Raw genomic sequence first — 27,053 nt, 5'->3', positions numbered from 1 at the left:
CTGATACTCTGACCATAATAATTGCAGCCCAAGTTTGGTATCATCAGGCAAGCACTCGATCTCAATTTGAAGCCCTGCTGATTGAAATTTTGGTCTGTAGGACATAAATCTCACAGTGCAGCAAGTGCTTCCCCTACATACAAGCATTTCTTAAGTACTTGTGAATGGTTTAACTTACAAGGTAAGGTTTCCAATTTTGGTCCTTGCTCTTCCAAATTTCGCTTTTTGGGGCATCTAGCACCATCCCCATGTTCAATTTTCGTCGACAACTCGGGCAGCAACCTTCTCCATATGTCTTTGACGCTGAAGTAGACATCGAGCCATAACAGATCTAGGACGAGAACGAGGTTTTCTATCATAAGAAGAAAAGAAGAAAAAAAAAATACAAGCAGATTATAACCATTTGGTCTAAGAAAAATTAAAAAGATTATATCTATTTGAATCCACATCCGAAACTTACAACCTAATCAGAACATTCAAAATGTAGTCAACACATTGCATCAATTTCTATCTCACGGATAATCCACGTTTGGCCATGTTTATATTGCAATAGATGATTGCTCCTTTGCATCAGATTTTTTTAAGAAAAATTAACAAATTTTACTAACATTTTTTTAATTGATTTATTATTATGGAGTCAAAGGAAAATCTTTTGAAATAACCTTCTACAACCTTGACCACAACTGACATTTATGTCAATCTCTACCTGTTTATGTTCCCCTTATATTTCCGTATTACATGGTAAATTGGAACCCACCTTTCAGTGTTGATACACCGGTGGATACATAATTCCTTTTTGTTGGCTGCCACTTGCTTTCTTCATTCAAGCATTGGGTATTCGACTAACTTGCTCGTCGGATGCATTACTGGACCAACTCAGTCGAGCACGCTCTTACAGGTACATTTGATCGTTAAGTCGAACAAAGATTTTACAACAACACTCTACATCTACATAAATGGGTTGAAACTTGAAAGACCCAGCCAAACTAATCAAAGCTGGCAATAAGATCTACTTAAAGAAATCTCGTTCAAATTCGAAGTAGATTTGAAAAAAACACCCGAGAATCCCACGATTGAAAAGGAACATTTGGCATCCAATCAGTAACTTTATTAGCCTCCTTACCAACGTGATTGAGTCGAACAAGACCCCAGGTCCACCAAGGCCCAAATCTCTTCCACAAGTCCCACGACCCTTCCTTGAATACGTGAACTGGGTTCCATGAAAAACACTGAATTGCCCAAATCTCTTTAGGGTAGTGTGTGATTGAAGAAAGAAAAGAACAGATCGAATAATTTACCATCCCATTTCAAATTCCAGAATACTTTATTTGGTATTTGTCATTTTCTGTGAGCTAGTATCTTTAAAAGCCTCCTCTTCCATTTTCGAATGTAGTAGGGTAGGGAATAGGGATATTTTTTGTGCATCCAATGATTCGCATAAACTGAATTTGATAACCTCTCCTATCTTCAGAGTCACGGCTATCCATTTGGGGTTATCATGCCTGGTTTTAAGAACCTCGAATCAGGACTAGTTTTGAGATCAAAGGGATCTTTGCTTTGATTCTCATTTATATGTCTGGGGAAAACAACTGCTGCTTGGATTTCGATCTCTGCTGTGTCTATGTGTGTTTACAGTCGAAAGCTATTTAAAGCTTACCATTATTTTTTATCCCTTAATTAGATTTACTTCGATCAAGGGCACTAACAACTGAACTTATTCTACCCATCCTCCACAGCCAAATCTACTTGTACCCTCTTTTTCTTACTACTGTTATTTTTGCCAAAAAGGGTTGCAGTAGGAGTAATCGAGCAAGTGTCATCTTCTTTTGCGACAGCAATGCTGATGAGCTTGTTAGGCGGCACAACATCCTCCAGCATTTGGACCACCGTTCTCATGGACGGTCTTAGCGCCGGTAGTCTAACCGTGCACAGCGTCGCAATCTTCAACACCTTCATAGCATCTTCCTTGAACTCTTCTGATATACTTGAGTCAATCATCCTCATCACGCTGTCTCTGCTTCCAAACCTTCCGTTCACCCAGTAAACAATGTCCCTGTTATCTCCAAATTCCAGCTCTAGTGGCCTCTTCCCTGTCACCAGTTCCATCAACACCACTCCAAAGCTGTACACATCGCTCTTCTCGTTCACTTTGCAAGTGTATGCATACTCTACACACGCAAGCACCACATAATTACTAGAGGACCCAGATGTAAATTTCTATAATTAAAATCAAATTAATGAAATTACGAATTTGCCACAAGTAGAACTAGGAAAGAGAAAAAGTACTTACCAGGGGCAATGTAACCGTGAGTGCCGGCGATGACAGGGGAGGAAGACACGTCTTGGGTGGCGCCGCTCGCCTGAACGATCTTGGCGAGTCCGAAATCGGCGATCCGGGGCTTCAAGAATTCGTCCAGCAATATGTTACTGGACTTCACGTCACGGTGTATCACCGGCCGCTCGCAGCCTTGGTGGAGGTATTCCAAGCCCTTGGCGGCCCCCACCGCTATCTCGTAACGCACCTCCCAGTCCATCTCCACCTTCTCACACGTATGTAGACGGTCCCACAAGCTTCCGTTGGGAAGATACTCGTACACCAATAAACTGGAATCTTCACTAGTGATGCTGCAATACAACTTCACCACGTTCACGTGCCGTATGGAACTAAGCGTCGCCACCTCCGCCTCAAACTCCTTCCCTAATCCGCTCCTCCGCCGCAGCATGGCGGTGCTGCTGCTGCTGCTGCTCTTGCTTCTTCTCCGATATTCTGCTTCTGTACTATTCCATATGTGTTTCACTGCCAGTTTTCTACCATCACCCACCTCCACCTTATACACGTTACCGGAACCACCCTTTCCGATCAAGTTCTCTTGTTTGATCGAATCCAGTATATCCTGTTCATTGAAGCTCATCACATGGAACGATTTCACATTCCAATAATCTCCCGACAATGTAAGTTCCTGATTTCCTTTCTTCTTCCTCTTTAGGAAAATGAACCAACCGATTGAGACAACCAACACGGCTACTCCCGCTACGAAGCAAGCTACGATTGCGCCCATCTTCATCTCGCCGGAATCCGACGAACATCTCCGGAAGTCATTGATCTTGGGACTAGAGGTACAGAGGTTAGGGTTTCCGTCGAAGCTACCGTTATAAGCTTCTATAGAGAGTGATTCCGGTATTGAACCACTTAACTGGTTGTTCGACAAATCCAGAAGGCTCAGCTTCGGCGATGATAAACTCGAAGGGATTTGTCCGGAGAGCTTGTTGTCGGATAGGTTTAACGAATTGAGCGCTGGCAGTGATCCTAGAGACGAAGGAATCGAACCTGAGAGTGAATTTTCCGCTAAGTTTATTTCGTTGAGAGATTTGCATGAGCCTAACGAGACTGGAATCGATCCAGAGAACTGGTTGTTCTGCAAATTAAGACGATTGAGATTCTTTAGCTCACCGATACTCGACGGTAATTCGTCGGAGAACTGATTAGTGCTCAGATCAATTGAACCTAGAGAAGTTGCTTCTGTAATTTCCGACGGTAATTTTCCAGACAATTTGTTGCTTCCGAGGGATAATTGCCCGAGGGATTTGGCTTTTGCAATGTCAGACGTCACAGGACCTTCAAATTGGTTCATGGCGAGATCAATGATGTAGACATTCGGCAAACCCCACAATCCGGCAGGTACTGTGCCGGAAAGAGAGTTGATGTTCACCCTGAAACGAACCATTGAACTACAATTCGTATAGTTCTCGGGGATTTCTCCAGTAAAATTGTTCTGCAACATGAGCAATCCTCTCATCTTGCCCTGCTTGCACATCTCCGGCGGAATTGGACCTGTTAGATAGTTCTCTGAGACATCGATGTAATCGAAGTCTGCCCAGGATCCAAGCTTCTGAGGGAGAGGACCGGTGAGCCGATTGTTATAGAGTGAGAGGTTAACCAAATGCCTGAAATCGCCGAATTCCTCTGGAACCCCACCTGAGAAATTATTGTCGAAGAGTTGCAGAGAGACAAGTTGGGTTAAGGACCTCAGCTCTGAGAGGTCACCTTCAAGATGATTACCAGAGGCGTCGAAGTAACTGAGACCTGTAAGATTTCCGAATCCCGATGGAATTTTGCCAGTAAGATTGTTGGTGTACAGCTCCAGTTGCCAAAGCTTCGTAAGCTTCACAATATCTGCTGGAATCTCTCCGGACAGATTATTGAAAGCGAGTTCTAGATCCATGAGCTCTTTGAGATTCCCGATTCCTTTCGGAATCTCCCCTTCGATGCTGCAATTTGTGAGATACAACCGATACAACTTCTCCAGCTTCAAAACCTCCATAGGGAATGGAGCCCTCTCGAAGGAATTGTCTCCAACACTCAGAACGGCAAGATTAGTCATGTTGGCAAGTGAACTCCACGGAAAAGGACCGGATAATCCACTGGAATTCAAACTCAGAAGCTCCAACTGGGAGAGAGTGGACAAATCTGGGATTGATCCCGAGAAGGAATTAGACTGAAGATCTAAGTAGCGTAAGTTGCTGCAGTTCCTCAAACCGTCTCCAATGGTTCCATAAAGTGAATTCAATCCAAGATCCAGTTTTTGAAGGTACTGAAGCTGGCAGAGAGAATCTACAGGAAGAACACCAACCAAATTTGTGTTGGCCAGTTCGATACTTATAACCGATCCCCTGGAGTTACAAGAAACTCCGGTGAAATTGCAGTAGTTGCCGTTACTCGTCCATGAATCCAAAACTTGGGCGTTGGACATTCGAAATGCTGCCTTGAATTCCATTAGGATATCAAGATCCTCTGATTGACTAGCAGAGAGAAAGAAGAGAAGGAACAGAAATGGAAAAGATATCCGACGTCGGACTCTCCGAGAAAAATCAGTCGCCGACATGGCGAGCGCCGAAGGAGGGGGAGAAAGAAACCCTTCTCGGCTGTGTCTGTGATTAAACACGATTAAAACTGAGGAAGTGAGACAAAAATCGAGTCGGCATTTCACAGTGTAGAACAGGGGGATCAAGTTCACACCTGCGGAAATCCTTTTCTGCTCTGTTCTAAATTCATGATTTTTTGCATTTTCTGTTACTAACCTCGAAGGATGATGAGTGAGTGAGAAACGAATTTGAATTAGATGAAATGGGATGAAGAGGAGAAGAATGTCGTGTAGTGTTGCAGAGAGGAAGAAGCTTCTGCCGCCATCATTGACTTTACAAATCCAGTATTTATAGACAATTTTACACGTGAGAATTAAGTATTTCCACGATATATGATAGCGGCCCCCACTGTCCACGAGAGAAGCATGTGTAGGAACCACGCGATCAGACAACATCCTTTTTTATGATCTTATTATTCGTTTAATCTCCTCGTTCGCACGTGTTATTTGTTTAATCAATCTAAGCGACCAATCATGTTCTGTTAGGTAAGTCGGCTTTTGACTGGCCTACGTGTCCTATCATAAAAAAGATTCCTGTTTGACCATTGAAAAATTCGAGGTTGCAGTTTTTGGCCTTACACGGCTCTATTAAAAAAGTGATCATCAGAGTCTCCTTGCAGAGCAATTGAATTGAAATGGAGTGGTGGGTGTCAATTGAGTTGGTTCGGTCGTGCTAACCATATGAACCACACATTTGGGCCTAGATTTGGTATTCAAATCATCCATGGTCTAATGAAGACCAACTAATTGATCATTAATTTAGTAAAAATCAGAAGAAGAACAAAGAAATAATCTTGAGCTTTAAACTTTTAATCAGTTCGGTCGGATTTTATTAGGGATTTGATTTGGTCTGAATTTGGATCATCAGAAAGACCGAATATTGAACCGGTCGGCCCAGTCAAAGGCTTTAGTTAGTAGGTTCGGTGGGTCTGCATGTGGCTATGGACCCACTCAGGCTCCTTGTAAGGCATATAGCCACAACAAATAGGGGGAGGCAGCGGTGAGCCGGTGAGCCGGTGACCATGAAGACATTAGCATCCGACGGCCAAATGCAATGCTTGTGGTGTGTGCCACACAAGTAGCCGTTGGATGCACACCTGCGAGACAAGCTTGATTGCATTGTCAAACTTGTGGAGCTGTAGATATCGGTTCCTCTTGTCATCTCAACAGCTAAAACCGCAGATTCTTGAGCTCGACTTCAGTGCTGTACAATTATTGCGAATGAAAGATTTCGAGCAGGTGCTGTGCTTTAATTGCGTCAGCACCAAATTAATTTCATACAGCGTTGGGCTCTTAATAGAAAATCCATGATATACCTTTCTTATTTTATATATCATGTTTAATACAGATACCTAAATTATAGACATGTTAGATATATCAAACAAATGAGGGGACCTCAATAATCCACAACAACTACTTGAAACAGCCTGTGGTGGGCCATTTATGTTTCTGATTTGATTTCCACCCAACAATTACTTTTCGGATTTTCTCTTGTTCGGTGCTTTCTCTGGGTTTCATATTTATTGGTTAGATTCACTTAATTTTGGAAAGACGTTTGATTTTGAAGCATGATCTAAGAGTGGATCAGAGACAGAGAGATCGAGACTTCAGTCACTTCACATTCCAGTTTTCCTTAGAGACCATGTGAGAAAGAAAGAAATTGGAACACTTTGAATCATCTTATCAGTTTAAAGGAAAGACTCTATTTATAAATGATACATTTTTTTAATTTTCAAAGTATATAAAGTATTTTGTTTCAAGAGATCACAGGACATATAATAGTAATATTGTCTAAAACATGTCTATTTTAAGACATAAGATAGCTAGCCATTTTATTGGTTGTCTATGCATTTTGCCATTTTGGATAGCAAAGAATTCTTGATGCCTTTAATGAGTTAGACAATGCTCATGTACTGCATTGAAAATAAAATCTAACTGGTAGAAAATATTATAAATGAGATGAAATTCAAAATTATACTTATCGCTTAAGCACACAAGTGTGAATACATACAGGATGGTTCATATCTTATGAAGGAACAAGGCAACCCTTAAAATTAAGTCCACACGATTGAAGAATTCGTTTTTCGATGATCGTCGTTATGTTTGTATCGGTTTCGGCATAGATAAGGAAGTAATCATGACATACATACATCAAATGTGTATTAATTTAGGTTATTGTTATGGGTTTTAGTATGAAAATTATTTATACACTTTACTCTACCACAAAGAATAAGATATTTATATTAAATTTATTTAAATATTTTATCATTGACAAAGTGATCAAGTTATGTGTAATAACTATTTGTTCATAAAACAAACAGAAATGTGCATCATGCGGATGTAAATGTTTTCCTTATTTTCTATATCATATATTAATTAATTTATTCATTTTCATACATTAATAATAAACTTAAATAAAAATCTAAACATTTCTTTCTAAATTATGTGCATATGTCATGGATTTTCTTATTAAGTAAATGTCACTTGCCTCTCTTTTTAGTTGACTAAATAGCACTTCTCTTAATTGAAAAATATAACTTATATCCCTCATACAAAGTTATCCAACACCACTTTTCTATTAATTTTTTTAGTTAAATTTTATTTTTATTCTCATATATTTCTTTGAGACCCTAAATTACTCTCAAGTGAAAAGATGTTTTATTTTAAACTCCAAATGACTTCAATTACCATAGAAGTTAAAACATTATATTAATCTCCTCAACAAATACTATTGTTAAAACTCCAAAATACCCTCAATTATTTTACTAAAAAAAATTAATACTCTAAGTTATCTTTAATTAATTTTATTCTTAAAACCCTAAAGTACCTTATGTTCTCTTATATAAGCGTATTTCTTTCATTAAGAAAAAGAGGGCGAAAAAAAGTATTTATTTTGTAATTATTAAAGAGCAGGGTTTTAATTGCAAAGGTAATTAAGGGTATTTTGAGGTTTTAACAATAATATTAATTAAGTGTTGTAGGTTTTGATTACTATAGTAATTGAAAATAATTTGGAAAACATATTTTCAGTTAAGGTAGTTCAAGATTTTATGGAAATATTTAATGGTAAAAAATAGAATTTAATTAAAAAAAATCACAGAAAATATGGATTAGATACAAAATGAAGGTAAGTTATATTATCCAGTTAAAAAAGTGTCAAAGTGCCATTTAATCAACTAAGAGAAAAGGTGAGGGATGTATATAAACCATTCTACCTTTAAAATGCTTTCCCTCCAAAAAAAAATGTTGATAGGGGTTTGGTTAGTATAATCTGGTTTGAATTTAGATCATACAAAGACCAATTATTGAACAATCCGGGCCAGTCAAAGGCTTTAGTTGATAGGCTCGGTGGGTTCGCATGTGGTGTTGGTTCATTGGTTGTGGACCCACTGTAATGGGTCATCATATGGAGGAGCCGAGGAGGAATTCGGATCTTCTCCCCGTCGGGGGAGCACAGAGTGCTTCCCCATGGCTTCCTGACCACAAAATCAATGAGTCTCACTAGTGTTGAAAAAGTTTTATTTTTATTTTTTTAAAAAAGTATTTTTCACCGTGGGCCTCACTGATATATGTGGTCAGAAAGTGTCGGGAAGCACTTTGTGCTCCCCGTCGGGGTCGCTGATCCGGACTCGCCGAGGAGGTGGCGGTGAGCTGGTGACCATGACAACTTTAGCATCCGACAGCTAATTATCATGCTTGAAATGTGTGCCACACGATTAGCCGTTGGATTCCATTGTCAAAATCATGGGGCTGTAGATTGATGGGTTCTCCTTTTCATTGTCTCAATCAATCTGACAAAAAAAAAAAACTAAAATTTTAAATAAAAAACCCATGATAGGTTAAACTTATGGGACTCGAATTCAGTAGTGCTGCGTAATTAATGTGCAGCACAGTTGAATGGTCCACGTCGACTCAGTCTTTAGTTACAGGTGTTGTGCATTAATTGCACTGCACCCAAACAATTTTCAAATTTATGAACTTTATAAAATTATAAAAGAATATTTGTAAAAGTAGGATATTGGTTTACTCTTCATGTTAAAAAACACCGTCTACTATAGGTGATGCGGATTCATTGAGTAGCACTCAAGCAATTTCCAAATTTGTGAAATTTATAGAATTACAAAAGAAAATTTGAAAAATAAGAAATTTGTTCACTTTTCATGTTGAAAAGCATGGTATGGTTTTGAATTGGTATTTTGGACTCCACAGTGAACAGTGAAGGACCTCAATAATCCACGACAACAACCTGAAACAGCTCGTGGTGGGCCATTTGTGTGTGTGATTTGATTTCCACCCAACAATTACTTTCGGATTTTTCTCTTGTTGGGTGCTTTGTTTTGTTGGGGGTTTGGCATTTATGATATTTATTAGTTAGATGGATAAATGAATTCACTCAATGTTGGCAACCTGAGGCTGAGATGTTTGGTTGGATCTTCTTTTGATTTGGAGGCATCATCCAAGAATAGACCAGAGACACACGGATGAGAACTCAGGTCAATGAAGGGTTGGTTGAGGGGTAAAGATCTATACTTCTCAATGAAGAGGTATTGAGTTTGACCCTTACGGACGGCATTTCATTTACAGTATTAAAAAAGTAACAGTGCCAAAAAAAAAAAAAAAACACTTATGTTGGAATTACTCCAATTAAGGAGGAGGGATAAAAATAGATTTCCTTTATAGGACTAGGTTTTTCATAAACCACAACATAGAAGGTACCTTTCGCAGATGATTGGCATTATGTTTATATATGTTCTAGGAAACGTAAGGGGGTAATAGTGATTTTTTTTTATAGTAAATTTGGCTGTTTATTTTGACAAAATCAAGACAAAAGTGGTCCAGCAATGCTCTAATAATCACTGATTGGAAAGCAGCCAAACCATCGTGCTTGAAATCAATGTGACCTTCCTGACTAAGAAGTCTGCTCATGCATTAGACTTCCTAGTTACATAATTGACTTCAAAGTAGAGAAACTTTGAGGCAGTGAGTGATATCATGGACAATAGTAGCAATGGCAGGAGGGGGTTGGGAGTCAATTTGTCGAATACTTTACCGATGATTGACGATTCAATTCAAGGATCACGCAATCATGTCCTTCCCCAAATGCATAGAGAGAAGCCCTATTTTTGCTGCTAATGCAACCCATGTAATAGTGACCCTACAAACCTCAAATTGAAGCTCTCAATCAAATAGATTTAGATGTGTGGTCTGTCCTCTGGTTCCAGGTGTGTTTGGCCTGTGAGCTCTCCCTGGCTCCTGGACTTAATGTCCCAGGAGCTCGGCTTATATAATCGCTCTTCTTCTATATAAAGTGGAGTTTACCAAAAAGAAAAAATCAAATAGATTTAGATGTTTACCGAAAGAAAAAAAAAATCAAATAGATTTAGATTATCAACATCCATTAAAGAAATCAGGTGCAATGAGAAAGCTGTTTTTGATATTTTAGCTAACACATCAAAATCTTGTTTGACTTCTCAACCTAATTTTTTTTTTAGATATTAAAAAGAAATAGGTTTTCTGCAATTAAAACTCTACTCTTTTGAAGTGGTTCTCCAATTTGGCTTTTGTTTTTCCATACACTATTGAGAAAAATGTATGGTATAATGTAAATGAATCCAATATGTGGACATGTGGGTTTTGTTTAATATATATATATTCTTCATAAACAAATAAAGGTATGCATCATGCGTATTTAATATTCCTTATTTTTTTTAATCACATGTTATTCTCTTTTATACATTGATTATAAATTTCAAATTCTGTACCAAAAAAGATTATAAATTCAAATTAGAAAAATCTAAAAATTAATTTGTATGATATATTATATGCATGTGTCATGGATTCCATGCAATAACTAAACGACTCTACTTTTAAAATGCTTTTAATAATACAAAACCTTTAAAATGCAGGTTGAGTAATTAGGAAGACTTAAAAGAATTAGATGAAAACAATGGCCGTATCAAATTGGAAGTCAGCTAGAATTGGTCAATGTGATTTCGAATGGCTTTCAATTAATTTTCAAAACATGATTCCAAGGCATCATCTACCTAAATTGAAAAATTATACTACAGTTCCACCTGTTCAGAAAAAAAATCGTAGAAGGAAGAAGAGGCGAGGATTACATTAGGAATAGAGCCCACCTCCCAAAAGTGTATTTAAAGTTAACTATGATCCTATGTTATCTTCAAACATGGGAAAAAAGGGTTGGGCTTCGTTATTAGAAATTGGAGGCCCGATCCAATAGTAGCTAAATTTGTGGGCTTATGATTTCAATCGGGGGAGGTGGGGTAGGCTCTAGCAATTTGTCATGGGCTGTTATAAAGAGTTACTTATGGGCTGGACCATGTAGATCCATCCTGCGTGTAATTTGTGGAGTGATAATGTTGTTCAGAGAAATATTGTGCCAAGCTTTTATCATCTATTGGCATTTGTGGCTTTCTAGGAACTAAACTAGTTTTGAGATGTACTATAAACAATTAAACATTATGGTTTGAACCCTTGGACTTAAGTGGACCAAGCAAACCAAAAAGTTTGGTTGAGTCCCATTTCATAGAATTCATAAGGTACTTCTCAACAAAATACTTGCTTAAAAGAGCACCTCATAGTGACAGCAAGCTGTCATGATGGACTTCTCGGATACTCTTTCATTAAATGCTCGACTAGTCACATATCGGCTAAAGTAACGTTATAAGAGGATTCTGCGTATTTTCTCTCAAACGTCAATCAGTGCATTAAAATTCAGCATTGAATGTATTGAGAGTCATTAAATGCTCAATGCCTGCAATGAAGCTTCTCATTTGCCCAAGGCTTCCTTGAGTATATCACTCTTAAGTTTTGTTTGCTAAAGTAAGAGATAGTTGTCACATCCACGTTAACGTGAATCTGACCATCTGATTTGGTGGGATTATGTACAACTGTCTTAAAGCTTCTTCGGAAAAATTGGGCACTTAGCTTGCTGATCAAGCTACCCATCTGAATCTATCACAACCCTTCCATTTGGGATCAAGAAATCCAAAGGCTACGGTGCGTCTTCACCGCCTCAGAGGTATGAGCTTAGTATATAAGCCAATACTCAACACGAATTGAGGTAGGATCAAGAACATTAACTTTGTACATTTACTCTCCTGCAAGTCTGCAACTACCCAAGAAGACATTCTCTTTTCGTCTTCGTAGAGCATTTACTCCTCCTCATGAGGATTTGTGTTTACCAGATTCTGACTTAATCATTGGAGTGGCTTCCTATCCTATGAGGCGGCCACACTCTTCTTTTTTTTTTGTTTTTCAGAAATCATATTGAATTAGTTGGTTCACAGTCAAATTTTTGTGCAACGAGATGAAAAATAAATACCAAACTTAGGGTATCATAAATACCAAATTACCAATTTCTATTTAACCAAAAAATAAATAAATAAATAATAATAATATAAAACCAACCTCTACTCTTGAGGAACTATTTTGCTCAAATGGCGGCTGAAGCTATATTGCCTGTCCATAAATTCAATTTGTCAATTGGATGGTGGATCCAATTCTAAAGCAAATTTGCAATGAATGTTAGACAACACTAAGGGAGAGCTCAGATCTTGATATTTCGGTAGAAAAATGTTAAAAATATAAGCGTTGAAATAAATTCAGGAAGAAATTCAAGAAAATATATACATGAAAGTGAAACTACCTCAAGGTGAGTTTTATGAACGACAAAACCATAGCGTTGATGGTCAAGTGACGACGAAACAAAACCTCGAAGTGCACAACGATTGTGAGAGACCCGAATCAATAGGATATGGATCGATAAAGAAGTTTTCTTTACTTCTCCGAAAATAGTATTACATAATATCATACGTGTCTTCAGTTCTTCACGTCACCGTTGCTTCAAATCTTGACCTTCCTGCTTTCCGAATTCGAACAAATTAAGGGAAGCTCCACCAATTTCACGAAATTACATTTCTGAGTTAGTAGTTGGTTCTTCAACAATCCAGGAAGATGCAGCCAAGCGAAGAAGCTAACAGACGTATTGCAAGGATCTCTGCTCATCTCTCTCCCACAAATCTCCAGGTTTAACACTTCCCCTCTTCCTCGATCCCTTTCTTTATTTTCTGGGTTTAATTTCTTTGTTTCGGTGCATTTGGATGTTGGGCTATGAGCTTCTTGTTCGATTTATATATGGTTGTTGATACCGTTCAAATTTTTATTTGAATCGTTTATGCTACCAATAAATTTTGTTGAAAGATGGAGGAGAATTCTGTTTTGGGGCGCGCGAATTGCAGAGCAAAAGGTGGTTCATCTGGATTCAAAGTCGCAATCTTGGGTGCTGCCGGAGGTATCGGCCAACCTCTTGCGATGCTGATGAAGATGAATCCACTGGTTTCAGTTTTACACCTTTACGATGTCGTCAATACACCCGGTGTCACAGCAGATATCAGTCATATGGACACTGGTGCTGTGGTAATTTACCCTTCCTTGTTCTCTTGCTTTTTATTATTTATTTCCACTGAGATTTGAAATTTTGTCACTGTTACTGCTTAATGATGGAATTCATATCTATCTAACGTAACAGTTCGGGTAAATAAATCAAAATCAAATTTTGCTGCTGTGCCTTAAATTGAACTTCTATAGAATTCTTGAGGGGTTTCGATTCTGTGGATTCTAATAGGGTTTCAATTTATAAATCAGTAATGTTACAATAAAGATTTCTGAAACACCTCCGAACTGGTAATGTGGCTATCTAATTTTGACAATCAGAGATTAATATTTTGGGAAGCTTTCAGGTACGTGGTTTTCTGGGGCCGCAGCAACTGGAAAATGCTCTTACAGGGATGGACCTTGTAGTAATTCCAGCTGGTGTTCCAAGGAAGCCAGGGATGACTAGGGACGACCTTTTCAACATCAATGCTGGAATCGTTAAGACTCTTTGTGAAGGGGTTGCTAAGTGCTGTCCTCATGCTGTTGTCAACTTGATCAGTAATCCTGTCAACTCTACCGTTCCAATTGCGGCAGAGGTGTTTAAGAAAGCTGGTACCTATGACCCAAAGCGACTTCTGGGAGTCACAATGCTTGATGTTGTGAGGGCCAATACTTTTGTGGTATGTACTATCAGTCTTTTGCTGTTGTTCTCTTTTTCGTTTTCTAAATTTTAGGTCCATTCTTTGATTCAGTTTATGTAAGGTAACAAAACTTAGTTTGTTATTTGGGTTGTGGATTTCTCTCTACAATAATCATTTCCATGTATGACATTTAAAAAGAAAATTGAAAGGGTTGTCATTTTGCCTCTTAAGTACCCTCTCATAACACCGTTTCCAGTTATCTAGAAAGTGTCAGTTAGCCTTTTCAACTGCCAAACCATTCTGGTTTGGTGCTTCCATTAATCCCTCAGTACTAGTTGTTTTTAACTATCACAATATGAGCAGCCAAAAAAATGTATCAATTTTATCTGACAGATTATATACCATGGATTGCTTGTTATAGTGTTGGAACCTGAAGAAGCTAGTTTTGGAAGCCTCTTGTTATGCATATGAGAAACTGTTGCCTTACACTGTTAACATCTTTGGGTTCATTTATCTGGTTTTCTCTTACAGGCAGAAATTATGGGGATTGATCCCAGGGATGTTGATGTTCCAGTTGTTGGGGGCCATGCTGGAGTTACTATTTTGCCCCTTCTCTCGCAGGTTACTCTTTGGAGCATATCTATTTCTCCAATACATAATTACTTCTCCCCCCCCCCCGGTGAAACAAGCTCCCAATTTCATATAAATTTGTGCAGGTTAAACCTTCTTGCTCTTTCACCCAAGATGAAGTTAACTACCTAACAGACCGGATTCAGAATGGTGGAACAGAAGTTGTTGAGGTATTAAAATTCAAGTTTATTCTTGAGACGTTTATGATGTATTGTAATATAGAAAACTTTTTAGCTATGAAGTTCAATGAGGAACCGAAGCTTTTCTGAATCAGTACAGTTTGATGGCAGTGCAATACTTAGTTATCATCTTGAACTGAAAATCCACTGAAATCACAGTTTGCTCAGTGTTGATTGAATGGACTGGCTTATGGTACATTAGGGTTGAATGATGCATGGACCTACTATGCTATCCATGCCCTGTGAACTTCCTACTAATGGTTTGAGGCAATTCCAAGAAGCCTCTGCTGATGTCTTATCCATCTTCTCTGAACTTCCCACTGATGGTATGAGGAAAATTTCAAGAACCTTGGCTATTTTGATATCAACTAAAATGATGTGGGATGAAACTGAGACCATAACACCATCCCTATCAGCATTATCATATTATGGATTTTAACCATTGTTTATACTGGAAACTCTTATTGATCATTCCCTTGTTTGACATTTTCTCTCTGGCTTCAGTTTTGTGGCACTGTTGCTTTCATGTTTCTGTGGAATTGAGTCAAAGCTACTTAATCAGGAATTGCATGCCCTAAACAGATTCCAAATTATCATGAGCTTCCATTAGCTATTGAGTCATAAGACAATGTATGAAACTGAGTTTTGGTAATGTATCTACAGAGTAGATGAATGAAAATACTTTCCTGTTAATCTTATGCTGATACATCCATGTAGTGAGCCATTGGTTGAGTTTGCATCAATTTAGTAATTGTTAGTTTGATATCCAGGAGCTAAACCAACATGGAGTTGGACTTAACAAAACAATTGAGGTTTATAAGAAAATTACAGGGTGGTGAATTTTATATACTGAATACAGCTTAAAAGATATCTACATCTCAATGAAAAGAAGAAAAAAAATTATTACCAGAAGAGAAAAAGGAGGTCCTGAATTTTCTAAGTCTTGAGGATTACACCATGAATGAGTTCCTTTTATTTTGGTTTTGGTTAGGGAGGGGTGTGGTGGGTGATTGGGAAGAGGTATTTGAATTCAGATAAATCCACTGGAAAATATTCTTTCTCAAATGAAAGTTCTATTATCTTAAATACATATTTATTGTAGGTGAGGGTAACCATACTTGGCTGGTTTTCAACTGTAAGTTCTACTGTATAGTGACTTTACCAAGAGATATTCATTCATAGGTTGTGTGCATGAAATTTTATGCTTATAACTCTCCCAGAAAATTTTCTTAATAGAAAGGTTGAATTTGAAGATCTTTCTCTTATTAAAGTCTGTCTGATTGCCTTTGTCTTTGAAATGCTTGCTAATACTGGGTCAAAATTGAAAGTTTTGATCATTGAAAATTTGAATTCTAGAAATGTTCAAAATAATACTCAATCTTAATTTTGTCTTTCAGAGAGTGGTTTTGGGGAGGGGAGGAAAAAGAATTTAAAGACAACTTGATAGTAGAATCTGACAAAGCTGACAACCTAAAACATGCCCCAAAATCACTAAAATTGGATAGCTTCAGATACTACTACAAATTCTGTATTTTAAATTCCAGTCCAACCATTGACATCTCAAAACAAGTACTGAATATTAACCTTTTCCCATGGGAATAAAAAAGGCTCCTGGTATAATTACCCATAGAAGTTTTACCATTTGAGTGATTGATTTGTGTTGTAACTTTATGTAGGTTGGTTTAGCCCCCATTACCAATCCAGCAATGCCTGTAAGATGGCTTTGTATTAAGCCAAGGTGAGCTCAATTTAGTGTCAGGCTCACCGGGGACATGAACAAACATAACATGGAAGGTCTTTGGTCCTTGTCTATGTCTCCTTCATTTAAATTTTGTCATCTGTTTTTGCAGCTCCAGTTTCTGACAGGATGAAGGGGATGGGATGAAATAAACTTGGTTTTGAGTATTTGCCTTCTTCCGTCGTTGTTACTTCTCGTCAAGACAGTCTATGGTTCTTTGTTCCTCTTCATTTTCCTTAAAATCCTAGGATCCTAAATCTCTCTTTTCAAATAGTTTTTCCTAGATCAGTTTTTGGAGGAACTTCTTTAAGATTCCATCTTCAAATAGAATGCATCACCAAATTTTTTTTTTTTAACAGCATTGGCCTCATAAAGGATTTGTAGAAGAATTTTTTATTTATTATTATTATTTTTGTTTATACATGATTCACTATTAATTTGAGCCTGCTTATTCTTTATCACAGCGATTTGCTTGCTTTGACATTAGTATCTATAAGACTATGACCTTGCATGACTGGCTTATGACTTGTCATTGCACTAATAATTTTGGTCCAACATAGAGTGAACATGAGAGTTATAGGATGAGATGCCTACTCATTTAAGTTTTTGCCTCCACAACTCATGTAGGCCATATCCTAGATGAAAATACTGAGCAGAGAGGGGTGGCCTGTAACCATGCTTCAGTGTCAAGATGAGATGTATCTGAGTTCCTGTTACCTTTTGCCCACACCTTTTCTGTCTGCTTTCTCCCACAAATTCCCCATAACAAATTGACTTTTAAATCCTTGTCTTGTTTCTAATATTCATCAAAACCTATATGATTTAATTATAAACTTGTTATTTTTGGAACATTCAGATTCTTTATTCTTCTGGTCCAAAATGGAGATCATACAAAACCAATTACTAATTTCTATGACCAGTGTAAATGTTTACCAGTGAATGTTCTTTCGAATTTGACATGTAATTAAGACTGCAACTGTGTTCCAGTTTGTCATTTTGCTTATCTAAATCATCTTTCAGTCGGAATAATTCACATCCTTTGCAGGCAAAAGCTGGGGCTGGTTCTGCAACATTGTCAATGGTTAGGAAATCTCTATTTTATATTTTGTCGCATTTCCACACGAAACGCAGTTGCTAACCAACTGAACACATTAAAAAACCATTGCAGGCATATGCTGCTGTTAAATTTGCAGACGCATGCCTACGCGGCTTGAGAGGAGATGCAGGTGTTGTTGAATGCGCTTTCGTGGCTTCTCAGGTAATTTTTGCAATTGCAATCTCCTTGGGAGGTTAGATATTGAGGAAATAACTAGGATAAATGTTAAAATATTACTTCTTTATGTTAATAGGTGACAGAACTCCCTTTCTTTGCATCCAAAGTAAGACTTGGTCGTACTGGTGTTGAGGAAATCTTCCCTCTTGGGCCCCTGAATGAATATGAGAGGTGTGTTATGAATTTTTTTTTTGGGTATAAGAGGTGTGTTATGATGGTTGCATACAATATGCCTTACAGTTATGATTTTGATACTGAAAATCTTGAAGTAAAAATGCTTTGTTTTGACTTGCTTTATCTATCTTTACTATTCTCCTTAGGACTGGTTTGGAGAAGGCGAAGAAAGAGTTGGCAGAAAGCATAGGGAAAGGGGTTTCTTTTGTTAGGAAATAGATCAACATCAACTATTACAATTGTCTCTGAGATGCTTGCACTTCCTTGTAAGCTGCATCTTAAATCTGAATAACTCTTCCCACAAAACAGAATAAGAAAAGGTTAGCTCCTGTTCCTCGGTTGAGATGGAGAATGTATCAATTTTTGTATGAGACTATGAAAGATAGTAACATTTTATTTGGCTGATACAGACGAACAATATATAATCATGTAACGACAATTTGTCGGCCTGATGAGAGTCTCAGGCCGACAGTTTCTGCTGGACCTCTCAAAAGGTAACAAAGGAATGCAAAAGTTTTCCTCAGGCAGAAGGAGATTGACCCTTCTATACAAAGACAATGATACAGGCCTTCTGAAATACTTTTTGTTACATAAAACAGTTCTAACAATCTGGACACACTGGAATGGTTACCATACTACCATGGTAGTAGTTTTTTTCTTGAAAAAATGCATTTCCTTTTCACTGTTGAATTGGCTGGAAATACGGTTGATTCAGCAATGGCTTTTGCAGCTGATTGAAACTTTCCTCTGGTGCTAAAAATAATACTCAATAGGGGCAACAGTGAGGACAAATCTGAAAATTCACAATGACCAAAAAGACTAAAAAGCCATTCTAGCCTATGAACATTGAAGAACTCCATCTTGTGTATTGGGTTTAGACTCTGACCAATTGGCCCATGGCCCATTTCCCATGGTCTGGATCGTTTAATGTTGGGCCTGCAACTTGGATGTTGCCAATCCAAAGGATGGAACATCGGTTAATGCTAAACTTGATTCCACAGCATCTTTCCATATGTGGAAGAGCATTATATTAATGCTTACCTTTATTATTTCACTCTTATCTTTTTTCACTGAAGAGGACAGAAAACATAAATTCTACTTAATGTGGAAAGGGAAAAGATATAGGGAAAATGAAAAAGAAATAGACAGGTAAAGTCACTTTCCAACCCCCCCCCCCCCCTTTTTCCTACCCCCACTCCCCCTTTTCTTTATTTATAAATATATTTTCTAAGTCACTTTGCTGTATAATTGCATGTTCTTTCTAGGATCCTCTTTCAGAATATAAAATCATGAAGAGTTGTTGTCACCAAATTAATTTCATTAATGCTTCTCCTTATGCAGGAATTCTGGATTCATGAACTATCTAGATCCACAATCTATACTCCTGCCTTTATGATTGATTCATCTTTATGGGTTCCTTTTTATATGACATTGTGGAAAAGAGAAACCTTTATTTTCATGAAAAAAGTAAGGTTTTGACAAAGTTAATCCTTTCCCAAAGGTCACAGTGTTTTGTTTCTAGGTTCTTAAAGCAGCTAGTTGCGATAATCCATTACATCCTTAAGTCAAACACCCATGCATGCTTTTTATTATAATTCGTTTACCCTTTCTTTCTTTTTTGGTGTATCTAGCAACCTTTCTCAGAAAAGAGAAAACAGAGAGACACTCAATCTGGGGTGGGGTGGAGGAAAAAGATGATGTTCCCTGTTAAGAACTGAAGAAATGGATGTTGCCCCCACATTACCTCAATGAGGCTTGACCTTCATGTGTATCTAATACCAATGAAGGTAAAGTGTATCATCTATTAAATTCTATGTAAACTGAGAGAAAGAAAGTAGAAGAAGAAAAGGGTAAAGTAGGGTTAAATATTAAATGGAGAAATGAATGAGAGGTAAACATGTATGTACTTGAAGCAATGGAGGGAGGGAGCCTTTATCTATCTTTAATCTATATAAGTATCAAGATTCATGAAGGGAGAAGTTCTCTGTAAATGGAATCGGTATGAAAGAAAGGTGAAAGATATTTTGAACCCTTTTACTTGCTTTTCTAGCCTGTGATATGGAGTATCACAAAAGCAATTTGCTTCATGGAGTGGGACTTGTTCTGTCCACACCATTGCACGACCTTGTCCCCTTAATCAGAGTAGAGTTCGAAATAAGAGAGAGAGTGATCTCACAAAGATCAAAAGTTAGATTCCCCTGTACCCAGGGGTCCATAAATAGTACTATCAGACAAATACAAATTGAGAGCATGAAATGCAGAATGAACGAGTATGAGTGAAAATAGTGAGGTTAATTTGAGAGATGGAATCTAATAACCTATGATAGCAATGGTGGCACTCTGTGTTAGACATATATGTATGTATTGCTATATTGCTTCCAAAACTGAAAAGGATACTCTCTTTTTCTGCTATTTCCTCCACTCTGTTTCGTTGATTAGACCCATTTCCTCCTCTATCTGTATCTATTCCTGCTTTTGTTATAAAGTAGCTTTGTCATCTTTAGCTAACCTTTGTCTTTTGGATTTGAATCCCCTCCCCTCTTCCCTCTATCAATCTTCCCTTTGGCCAATACAATTTGTTCCTTCTGTGAGTGAATCCAAGTTGGGCCCTCTCTGTTTCTCTCTCCTTCCCTTTTGTGCTCTGAATTTGTTCCTTCTAAGGCCTCTCTCGATCCCTATACAGTCAGTCACACACACACACACTCAGGAGATATAGAGACGTGTGTTTCTGTGAGTTTCTACTGTAGCTGTTGGTCTGCTTTGCAACATTTAAACAAAGAGCTACCACCACCGCCAAGGACTCTCTGTGTTGGGGGTTTGGATCCATCTGCTAATGCTCTGTCTTTGGGTCCCTCCACTGTCCTATGTACCATTTATCACGGTTCGTCCTCATAAATCTGGACCCACTTACCTATTTCTACTTTTTACCCTTCCTCTCAATCTCTTTCAAACACAGACTCTGATCATCTGGCACTATGGGGGTTGGGATCTTGGACCCGCTGTGTGTGTGTGTGTGTGTGTGCGTGTGCTGTGGGAGAAGATAGAGCTGAGAAGGGCAGAACTAAAAACCAAGATATGAATTGAGTGGCTGAGTGATCAATCAATCCATAGTGACAGGAATGAATGATAAAGACAAGTTACTGTAAGTATCCTTAGAGAGATATATGGTGGCAGCAGCAGCGCAGCAGCAGCAGCAGTAATAGTATTATTATTATTATTATTATTAATCACTGCTGCACCTGTAGCAGTCCTTTAATAATTACTGGACTTTGCTCGTCTAGGTCAGATGGTCTTAAATTCAGATAAATTCAAAGTGGGAAGTGCTTCACTTCTCTCCTGGCTTTTATATGATCCTTTCACTCATTTACTTGAGGTTAGACTTTGAAGCCTGCCATTAATACTAGCAATCTAGCAGCTTTAGAAAAACTTCACTCCAGTTTTTCTTCTATTGCTGTCTTCTGTGATTTCAATGGTAGGTGAAGTTGTGGTTCAGGGAACAAAATTCTTCTTCATAAATCAGAATAAAATTTCATTTTTTGAAGCTGGGTTGGGGAGGAATTTTCAAGTTGATTAAAAGGAAAAGAGGAGGAGCAGGAAGCTAGGGCCTGGGTGACATCTGCCACGTTGGAGTCCTGGTGGATTGTGGTTCGTTTCTGTTTGGTTTTTTGTTCTCTTTGTTTCTGGAGACAATTTAAATCAATAATAAATTAGGGGACCGGAGTTGGGTAAAATGCGTTTGTTTTGGTGTTTGGTCTTGTGGGGACTAGCAACTGCCAAGGCAAGAAGCGTTGTTGGTGTGATTTTGAACTTCTCACCAGTCACCGCGCATTCTTTTCCCTTGACGTTGCATTACCCACTGTTCTGGCTTTTCACATTCATGCCATCGTTTCCAAAATAACTTTTTGTTCTGTTTGGTTGCCAAGAACTACTTTTGGGAATATAGAATTTAATAACACAAGAACTGAACTACTACGATAGCTTACCAAACACTTACCTAGTCAATATTAGAAACCATTTCAGGTTTGAAGGAAATTCCATAAACCCACCTTGTGCAACCTCAATAGAAACACATCAAATGACCACATCACTTGGAGTTACATGTTCGATCAGAAAGAATTTAAGATTCGTTTGATAATTTACTAAGAAGCTGTTCTTAGATTTTTTTTAATCCTCTTCCCCTTTTTTTTCATTTTATTTTTATTTTTTTCTGTTTATCCTCTTTCTTCATCTGTTGATTCTCTTGTATGAGCTGAGCTCAGCAGGATGGTGAGTATCGTTTAATACAAGTTTAAGTATGGGTTTGGTAATGGTCTTTTTTTAATGAATGGTATTCTTTCTTAGAATCATTTTATGATGTTCTCATCAAAGGAACAGCAGTCTAAAAATGGTTTCGATTGATAAATGGTACTATGAAACTCGTTGAATGTGTAATGTCTATTTTGTCATTCATTCAAATTACAAAAACCCAAAAGATAGAATTACCATCAGTTGAAAAAAACCATATGTTGAAAAGTGTTTTTATCATGAAAGAAAAAGAAGCAGGGCATGAACACTTAAAAAGAAGATTTTTGACACCTAACCTCTGGATTAAATTAATCCATCGCTTTTCACGTTAAAAATTGGATTAAATGAGTCTGCATCAGCAGTCGGTAAGAAAGATTAATCAGTGATTAGTCCAACAGCTCATGTGTTCGCTTTAGACCAGTCTTTACTCTTAAGTCCAAAGTAACATAATCTTTCACTTCCACTCCCAACCCAAGATAGTGTTGCATAATTTAAAGCAACGCAAATGATAAACAAGAGATTTAAAAATAACAGAAATTTGCATTATTAATTCCATGGTCAAATCTAATCTCCATTTTTAATCTGGTTTTAAAGGGAAAGTCACGTGCATGGTTACTTGATAAACCAACCCAATCAGTCACCCACCACCTCCAAAGTGACTTTACCCAAAATTCATATTCAAGATGGACAGAGATTCCTAACTTTTTGAAGCCAATGGTCGAAGCATCCAACGGTCCAGATGAAGCCTTCCCACCTCGCACTTGTCACCCATATATAGAACAGTGAAAAATGTTTCTTTCTTTCTTTCTTAAGGTGTGTGGTTGCTTCGTGAATCGATTGTCTTCCCAGTTCCCAATTCGTATAGACTCAAAGATCGATACCCTACAGGTCCACACAAATTTCAAGACCTGATCCATCTGTCTATGCCCATTGCGTTCAGATCAGATTTCTCACAATCACTGTTCTCTCTCTTTCAGTCCCTCATCCGCCATGATTGTAACAGAGATTTGCAGAGCTGTGGGGTGGTAATAATAATGCGCAGTGATCATCAGTAAACAGAGACAGTACAAATTACTTAACGCGCATGCTGATGATGAATAATACATGGAAAGCCACCCAACCCACCAATTTTCTCAACTGTACAAGAAAATAACCTTGAAACACTACCAAAGTAAGTTAGATAGAACTCCACCCATGACCCCCATTACATTTTAAAATTTTAAAATTACTTGAAACAAAAGACAGGCAACCCCCAATTTCCTGAAATTGGATTCTATAATGGCCCACATTGCTTGTGTCATCAGATCAGATGCTAAGCAGGTCTGGTTGTGGTGACTTGGGTGTCCCTTGTTGCTGCTGAACTTCTTTTGTTTCTCCAATGGCCCTGCTTGGACTCTCTGTGGTGGTGGTGGTAGTGGCAGATGGTGGGGTAGTCTCTGTCACTGCTGAGTCTTCCAGCTTGGAGTTCTGATGCTTGGGCAGCTCTGTTAGGATTTGAACCACTTCCCTCATTGTGGGGCGTTCTACTGCTTGTTCTTCCACGCAGAGCATTGCAACATAGAACATATGCATCACCTCGTGTAGTGGAACCGATGAGAGTCTGGCATCAAGGATTTTTAGAACTCCTTCCTTGTTTGAATCAGTCATCTTTCTCACCCACTGAACTATGTCTACTCCATCCCCAAACTCACCCACTGGTTTTCTACCGCTCACCAATTCCAACAGAACCACCCCAAAGCTGTACACATCACTCTTCTCATCAACCTTCAGTGTGTAGGCATACTCTGCAAAACAACATCAGTTTGTAATCATTCTCAATCCAAACCTAAAAGAATTTTAACCTCCATGATCTAAGGAATACAATTTATAAATAATTTAATGGGAATAGCTTCAGGGTAGCTCCAAGCATATAATTGGAACAGAGTTTGCGGAAATAAAAGGATTTCAGGTTTGATTTGAAGGATCTCTTTGAACAGTAACTAAATGAATTAAAAATGGAAGGTGTATCAATACCTGGAGCAATGTAACCATAGGAACCGGCAATAGCAGACATGCACTCTGATGTGCCGGAATCCTGTAGAAACTTGGCAAGACCAAAATCCGCAACATGAGCTTCAAAGTTGGAATCAAGGAGGATATTGTTTGATTTCACATCACGGTGAAGGATCAATGGGGAACAGTCATGGTGAAGGTAACAGAGACCCTTTGCAGCTTCCACTGCAATCTTATACCTTGTGTCCCAGTGCAAATGACCTCCTTTCTTACCATGCAGAAGTTCACCCAAGCTCCCATTAGGCATATACTCGTAAACCAGAAGATTGGTTTCATGGTTGGAACAGAACCCCAATAATCTAACAATGTGGCGATGTCGAATCCTACCCAGAGTCTGTATCTCTGCATTGAACCCGTGATCGTGAGAGGACCCTCTGCTCATCACCGGCAGCCTTTTCACGGCGACATGGTCGCCATTAGGCATGGCACCCTTGTACACAATACCTGCACCTCCCTTGCCTATGATGTTGTCTTCTTTCAGGCATTCCAGGACATCATCCGAGGTGAAATCCAAACGTTGGAAAGCCGTAAGCCTCCACGCCCTGGAATCGCTAGCCTTCTTCAGAGACCGAGCTTTGATGATGGCAGCCACTGCAAATGCTATCGAACAGACAAGAAGGCCGATGACTAACAGGAGCTTAATCGAAGCAGGGAGAGGGCCTCTCACATGGGATTGTTGATCGCCGTCGCCAACACCAGATTTGCAGGGCCTCAAGTATGGTCCACAGAGTTCAGGGTTTCCGACGAAGGAAGTGGAGTTGAAGTAACTGAACTGACCAGTCCCAGGAACCAAACCAGAAAGGTTGTTGTATGAGAAATCCACGGAAGTCAGGCTTTGCATGGTTGAGATTGACGATGGAATGCTTCCAACGAGATGATTACTCGAGAGATTCAGGTAGTTTAAGATCCGCAATCTGGTGATCTCAGGAGAAATCTCACCGGATAATTCGTTGTGGCTGAGATCAACGAACGTCAGCAGCTTGCATTGGCTGATCTCCGGTGCTATTGATCCAGAGAACTTATTGTTGCTGAAATCCACCTTGGATAGCTGCTGCAACTTTCCAATTTCCGCCGGTATTTGACCGGTGAACATGTTACCATCTAGAAGAAGTTTCTGAACGCCAGAGAAGTTACCTATAGAAGGAGGCAGAGATCCCGTGAGCTTGTTGTTGGAAAGGCTGATTTGCCCCAGATTCACAGCAACAGAGTCGCTCTCTGGAAAGCGCCCTTCAAGATAGTTATCTTGAAACTCAACCTGAACGAGCTTAGGAAGGCCGAAGAGCCCCTTCGGAATGGTTCCGTTGAGAAAGTTCTCACCCATTCGAATCCGACTAAGCGACTCGCATCTCCCCAGCGATTCCGGAATCGGACCAAACAGAAAGTTCCCCAATGCGATCAGCGTTTCAAGGTGATTTCCAGAACAGAGATCCGGTGGGAGATTTCCAGTGAGCTTGTTCGATGAAAAATCGAGAAGCTGAAGCTTACCATTCTTTCCAAGTCCAGCAGGAATACTACCAGTGAAATTGTTCTCCCAAAGCTGCAACACTTCCAACTCCGGCAAATCCCCAATGAAATCGGGGATCTCACCATACAACTTATTCCTAAACAAGTTTAACAGCGTCAAATTCTTCAGCGCTGCAAAAGCTTCTGGAATCTCGCCGGTGAGTATATTGTTGGAGAGATCCATCGATCTCAAGCTCTTCAGATTCCCAAGCTCCGGCGTAAGTCCACCCGTGAGTCCATTAACCTGAAGAAACAAGGTATCCAAGTTCTGCAGCTTCCCGAGTTCCGGTGGAATCTCACCTGACAACCCACAGTTGGCCATATCAACTCGAACCAAACTGGAAAGATTACCAATCTCCGGCGGAATACCACCTTCATAGCTATTATAGTACCCAATATAAAGCTGTTGAAGCTTCGTCAGGTTTCCGATCTCCGCCGGAATACTACCAACCAGCTCGTTACCAGAAACCGCCAGATACTCGAGGAACTCCCATCGACCGTATTCCGGCGGGATTTTGCCACCGAAGAAGTTACCACCAAGGTGGAGATGGCGGAGATTGGGCATCTCAGAAACCGCAACAGGCAAGTCACCGGTCATATTGTTGTTATACAAATCAAGAACCTCAAGGTACTTGAGATTGGAAAGCTGCGAAGGGAAGGTACCATTGAAGATGTTGTTGGAGAGATTCAACAGTCGAAGGTTGGCAATGTGAGAAAGCTCTGAAGGGACAGGACCAGAGATGTAGTTAACAGCGACGGTGAGATTGACAAGGTTGCGAAGGTAGCCTACATCGGAGGACAGAGTTCCGGTGAGGTTCATGTTGGAGATGTCAAGAGCAACAACTCGTCTGTTTCCATCGCAGGAAACTCCAGTCCATGTGCAATGGCTGGTGGAGACGTCCCAGCTCTTCAGAGAACCATCTGAGCCATCGGAAATGGAGGATTTCAGGGAGAGCAAAGCTCGGTATTCAGGAATGTGAGATTGTTTACCAGAAACAGATGGGCTGTTTAGAAGATAAAACACAAGAAGAAGAAGCAGAAACCGCATTTTCTCCCACCTCTCCTGAATCTTTGATTTCTTCATAGATGAAAGAGGAATCAGGAAGGAAAAGGGTGCGGAGGAGGAGTTGGTGGAGGGAAGGATTCAGAGATGGAGTAGGGTGAGAGTAGAGCGAGCAGACCCAGAAGAAGTTGCAGAGCAACTGGGTTTCTCGAAGTAGTGTTTCACAGAAGAGTCAATTTTATTACTCTTTTTATTTA

General features: G+C 39.0%; 3 protein-coding genes across 3 annotated transcripts; 1 reads left to right on the top strand and 2 right to left on the bottom strand.

Moving 5' to 3' along the window:
• Positions 1 to 1,214: 1,214 nt before the first annotated feature.
• Positions 1,215 to 5,242, bottom strand: LOC149017647 (receptor-like protein kinase 7). The gene is made up of 2 exons (XM_089151970.1): positions 2,291 to 5,242; positions 1,215 to 2,168 (listed from the first exon to the last, which is right to left on the bottom strand). The coding sequence occupies exons 1-2, from the start codon at positions 4,881 to 4,883 to the stop codon at positions 1,720 to 1,722; spliced, it is 3,042 nt and encodes a 1,013-aa protein (XP_089008096.1). The 5' UTR covers positions 4,884 to 5,242; the 3' UTR covers positions 1,215 to 1,719.
• Positions 5,243 to 12,630: 7,388 nt separating this feature from the next.
• On the top strand, positions 12,631 to 18,838 carry LOC149017646 (malate dehydrogenase, glyoxysomal). The gene is made up of 9 exons (XM_089151969.1): positions 12,631 to 12,971; positions 13,146 to 13,361; positions 13,685 to 13,999; positions 14,492 to 14,581; positions 14,677 to 14,760; positions 17,553 to 17,588; positions 17,676 to 17,765; positions 17,857 to 17,951; positions 18,101 to 18,838. Exons 1-9 carry the CDS (start codon positions 12,900 to 12,902, stop codon positions 18,171 to 18,173), a joined length of 1,071 nt encoding a protein of 356 aa, XP_089008095.1. The 5' UTR covers positions 12,631 to 12,899; the 3' UTR covers positions 18,174 to 18,838.
• A 4,157-nt stretch (positions 18,839 to 22,995) lies between these two features.
• Positions 22,996 to 27,053, bottom strand: LOC149017645 (uncharacterized). Its single transcript, XM_089151968.1, has 2 exons — positions 24,252 to 27,053; positions 22,996 to 24,022 (listed from the first exon to the last, which is right to left on the bottom strand). The coding sequence occupies exons 1-2, from the start codon at positions 26,875 to 26,877 to the stop codon at positions 23,544 to 23,546; spliced, it is 3,105 nt and encodes a 1,034-aa protein (XP_089008094.1). The 5' UTR covers positions 26,878 to 27,053; the 3' UTR covers positions 22,996 to 23,543.

The sequence above is a fragment of the Hakea prostrata genome, chromosome 4 (genome assembly GCF_041222555.1).
Source record: "Hakea prostrata isolate BN-2017 chromosome 4, UWA_Hpros_2, whole genome shotgun sequence".
In the NCBI taxonomy this organism is placed as follows: Eukaryota; Viridiplantae; Streptophyta; class Magnoliopsida; order Proteales; family Proteaceae; genus Hakea; species Hakea prostrata.
This window is presented reverse-complemented; position numbering and strand designations above follow the sequence as displayed.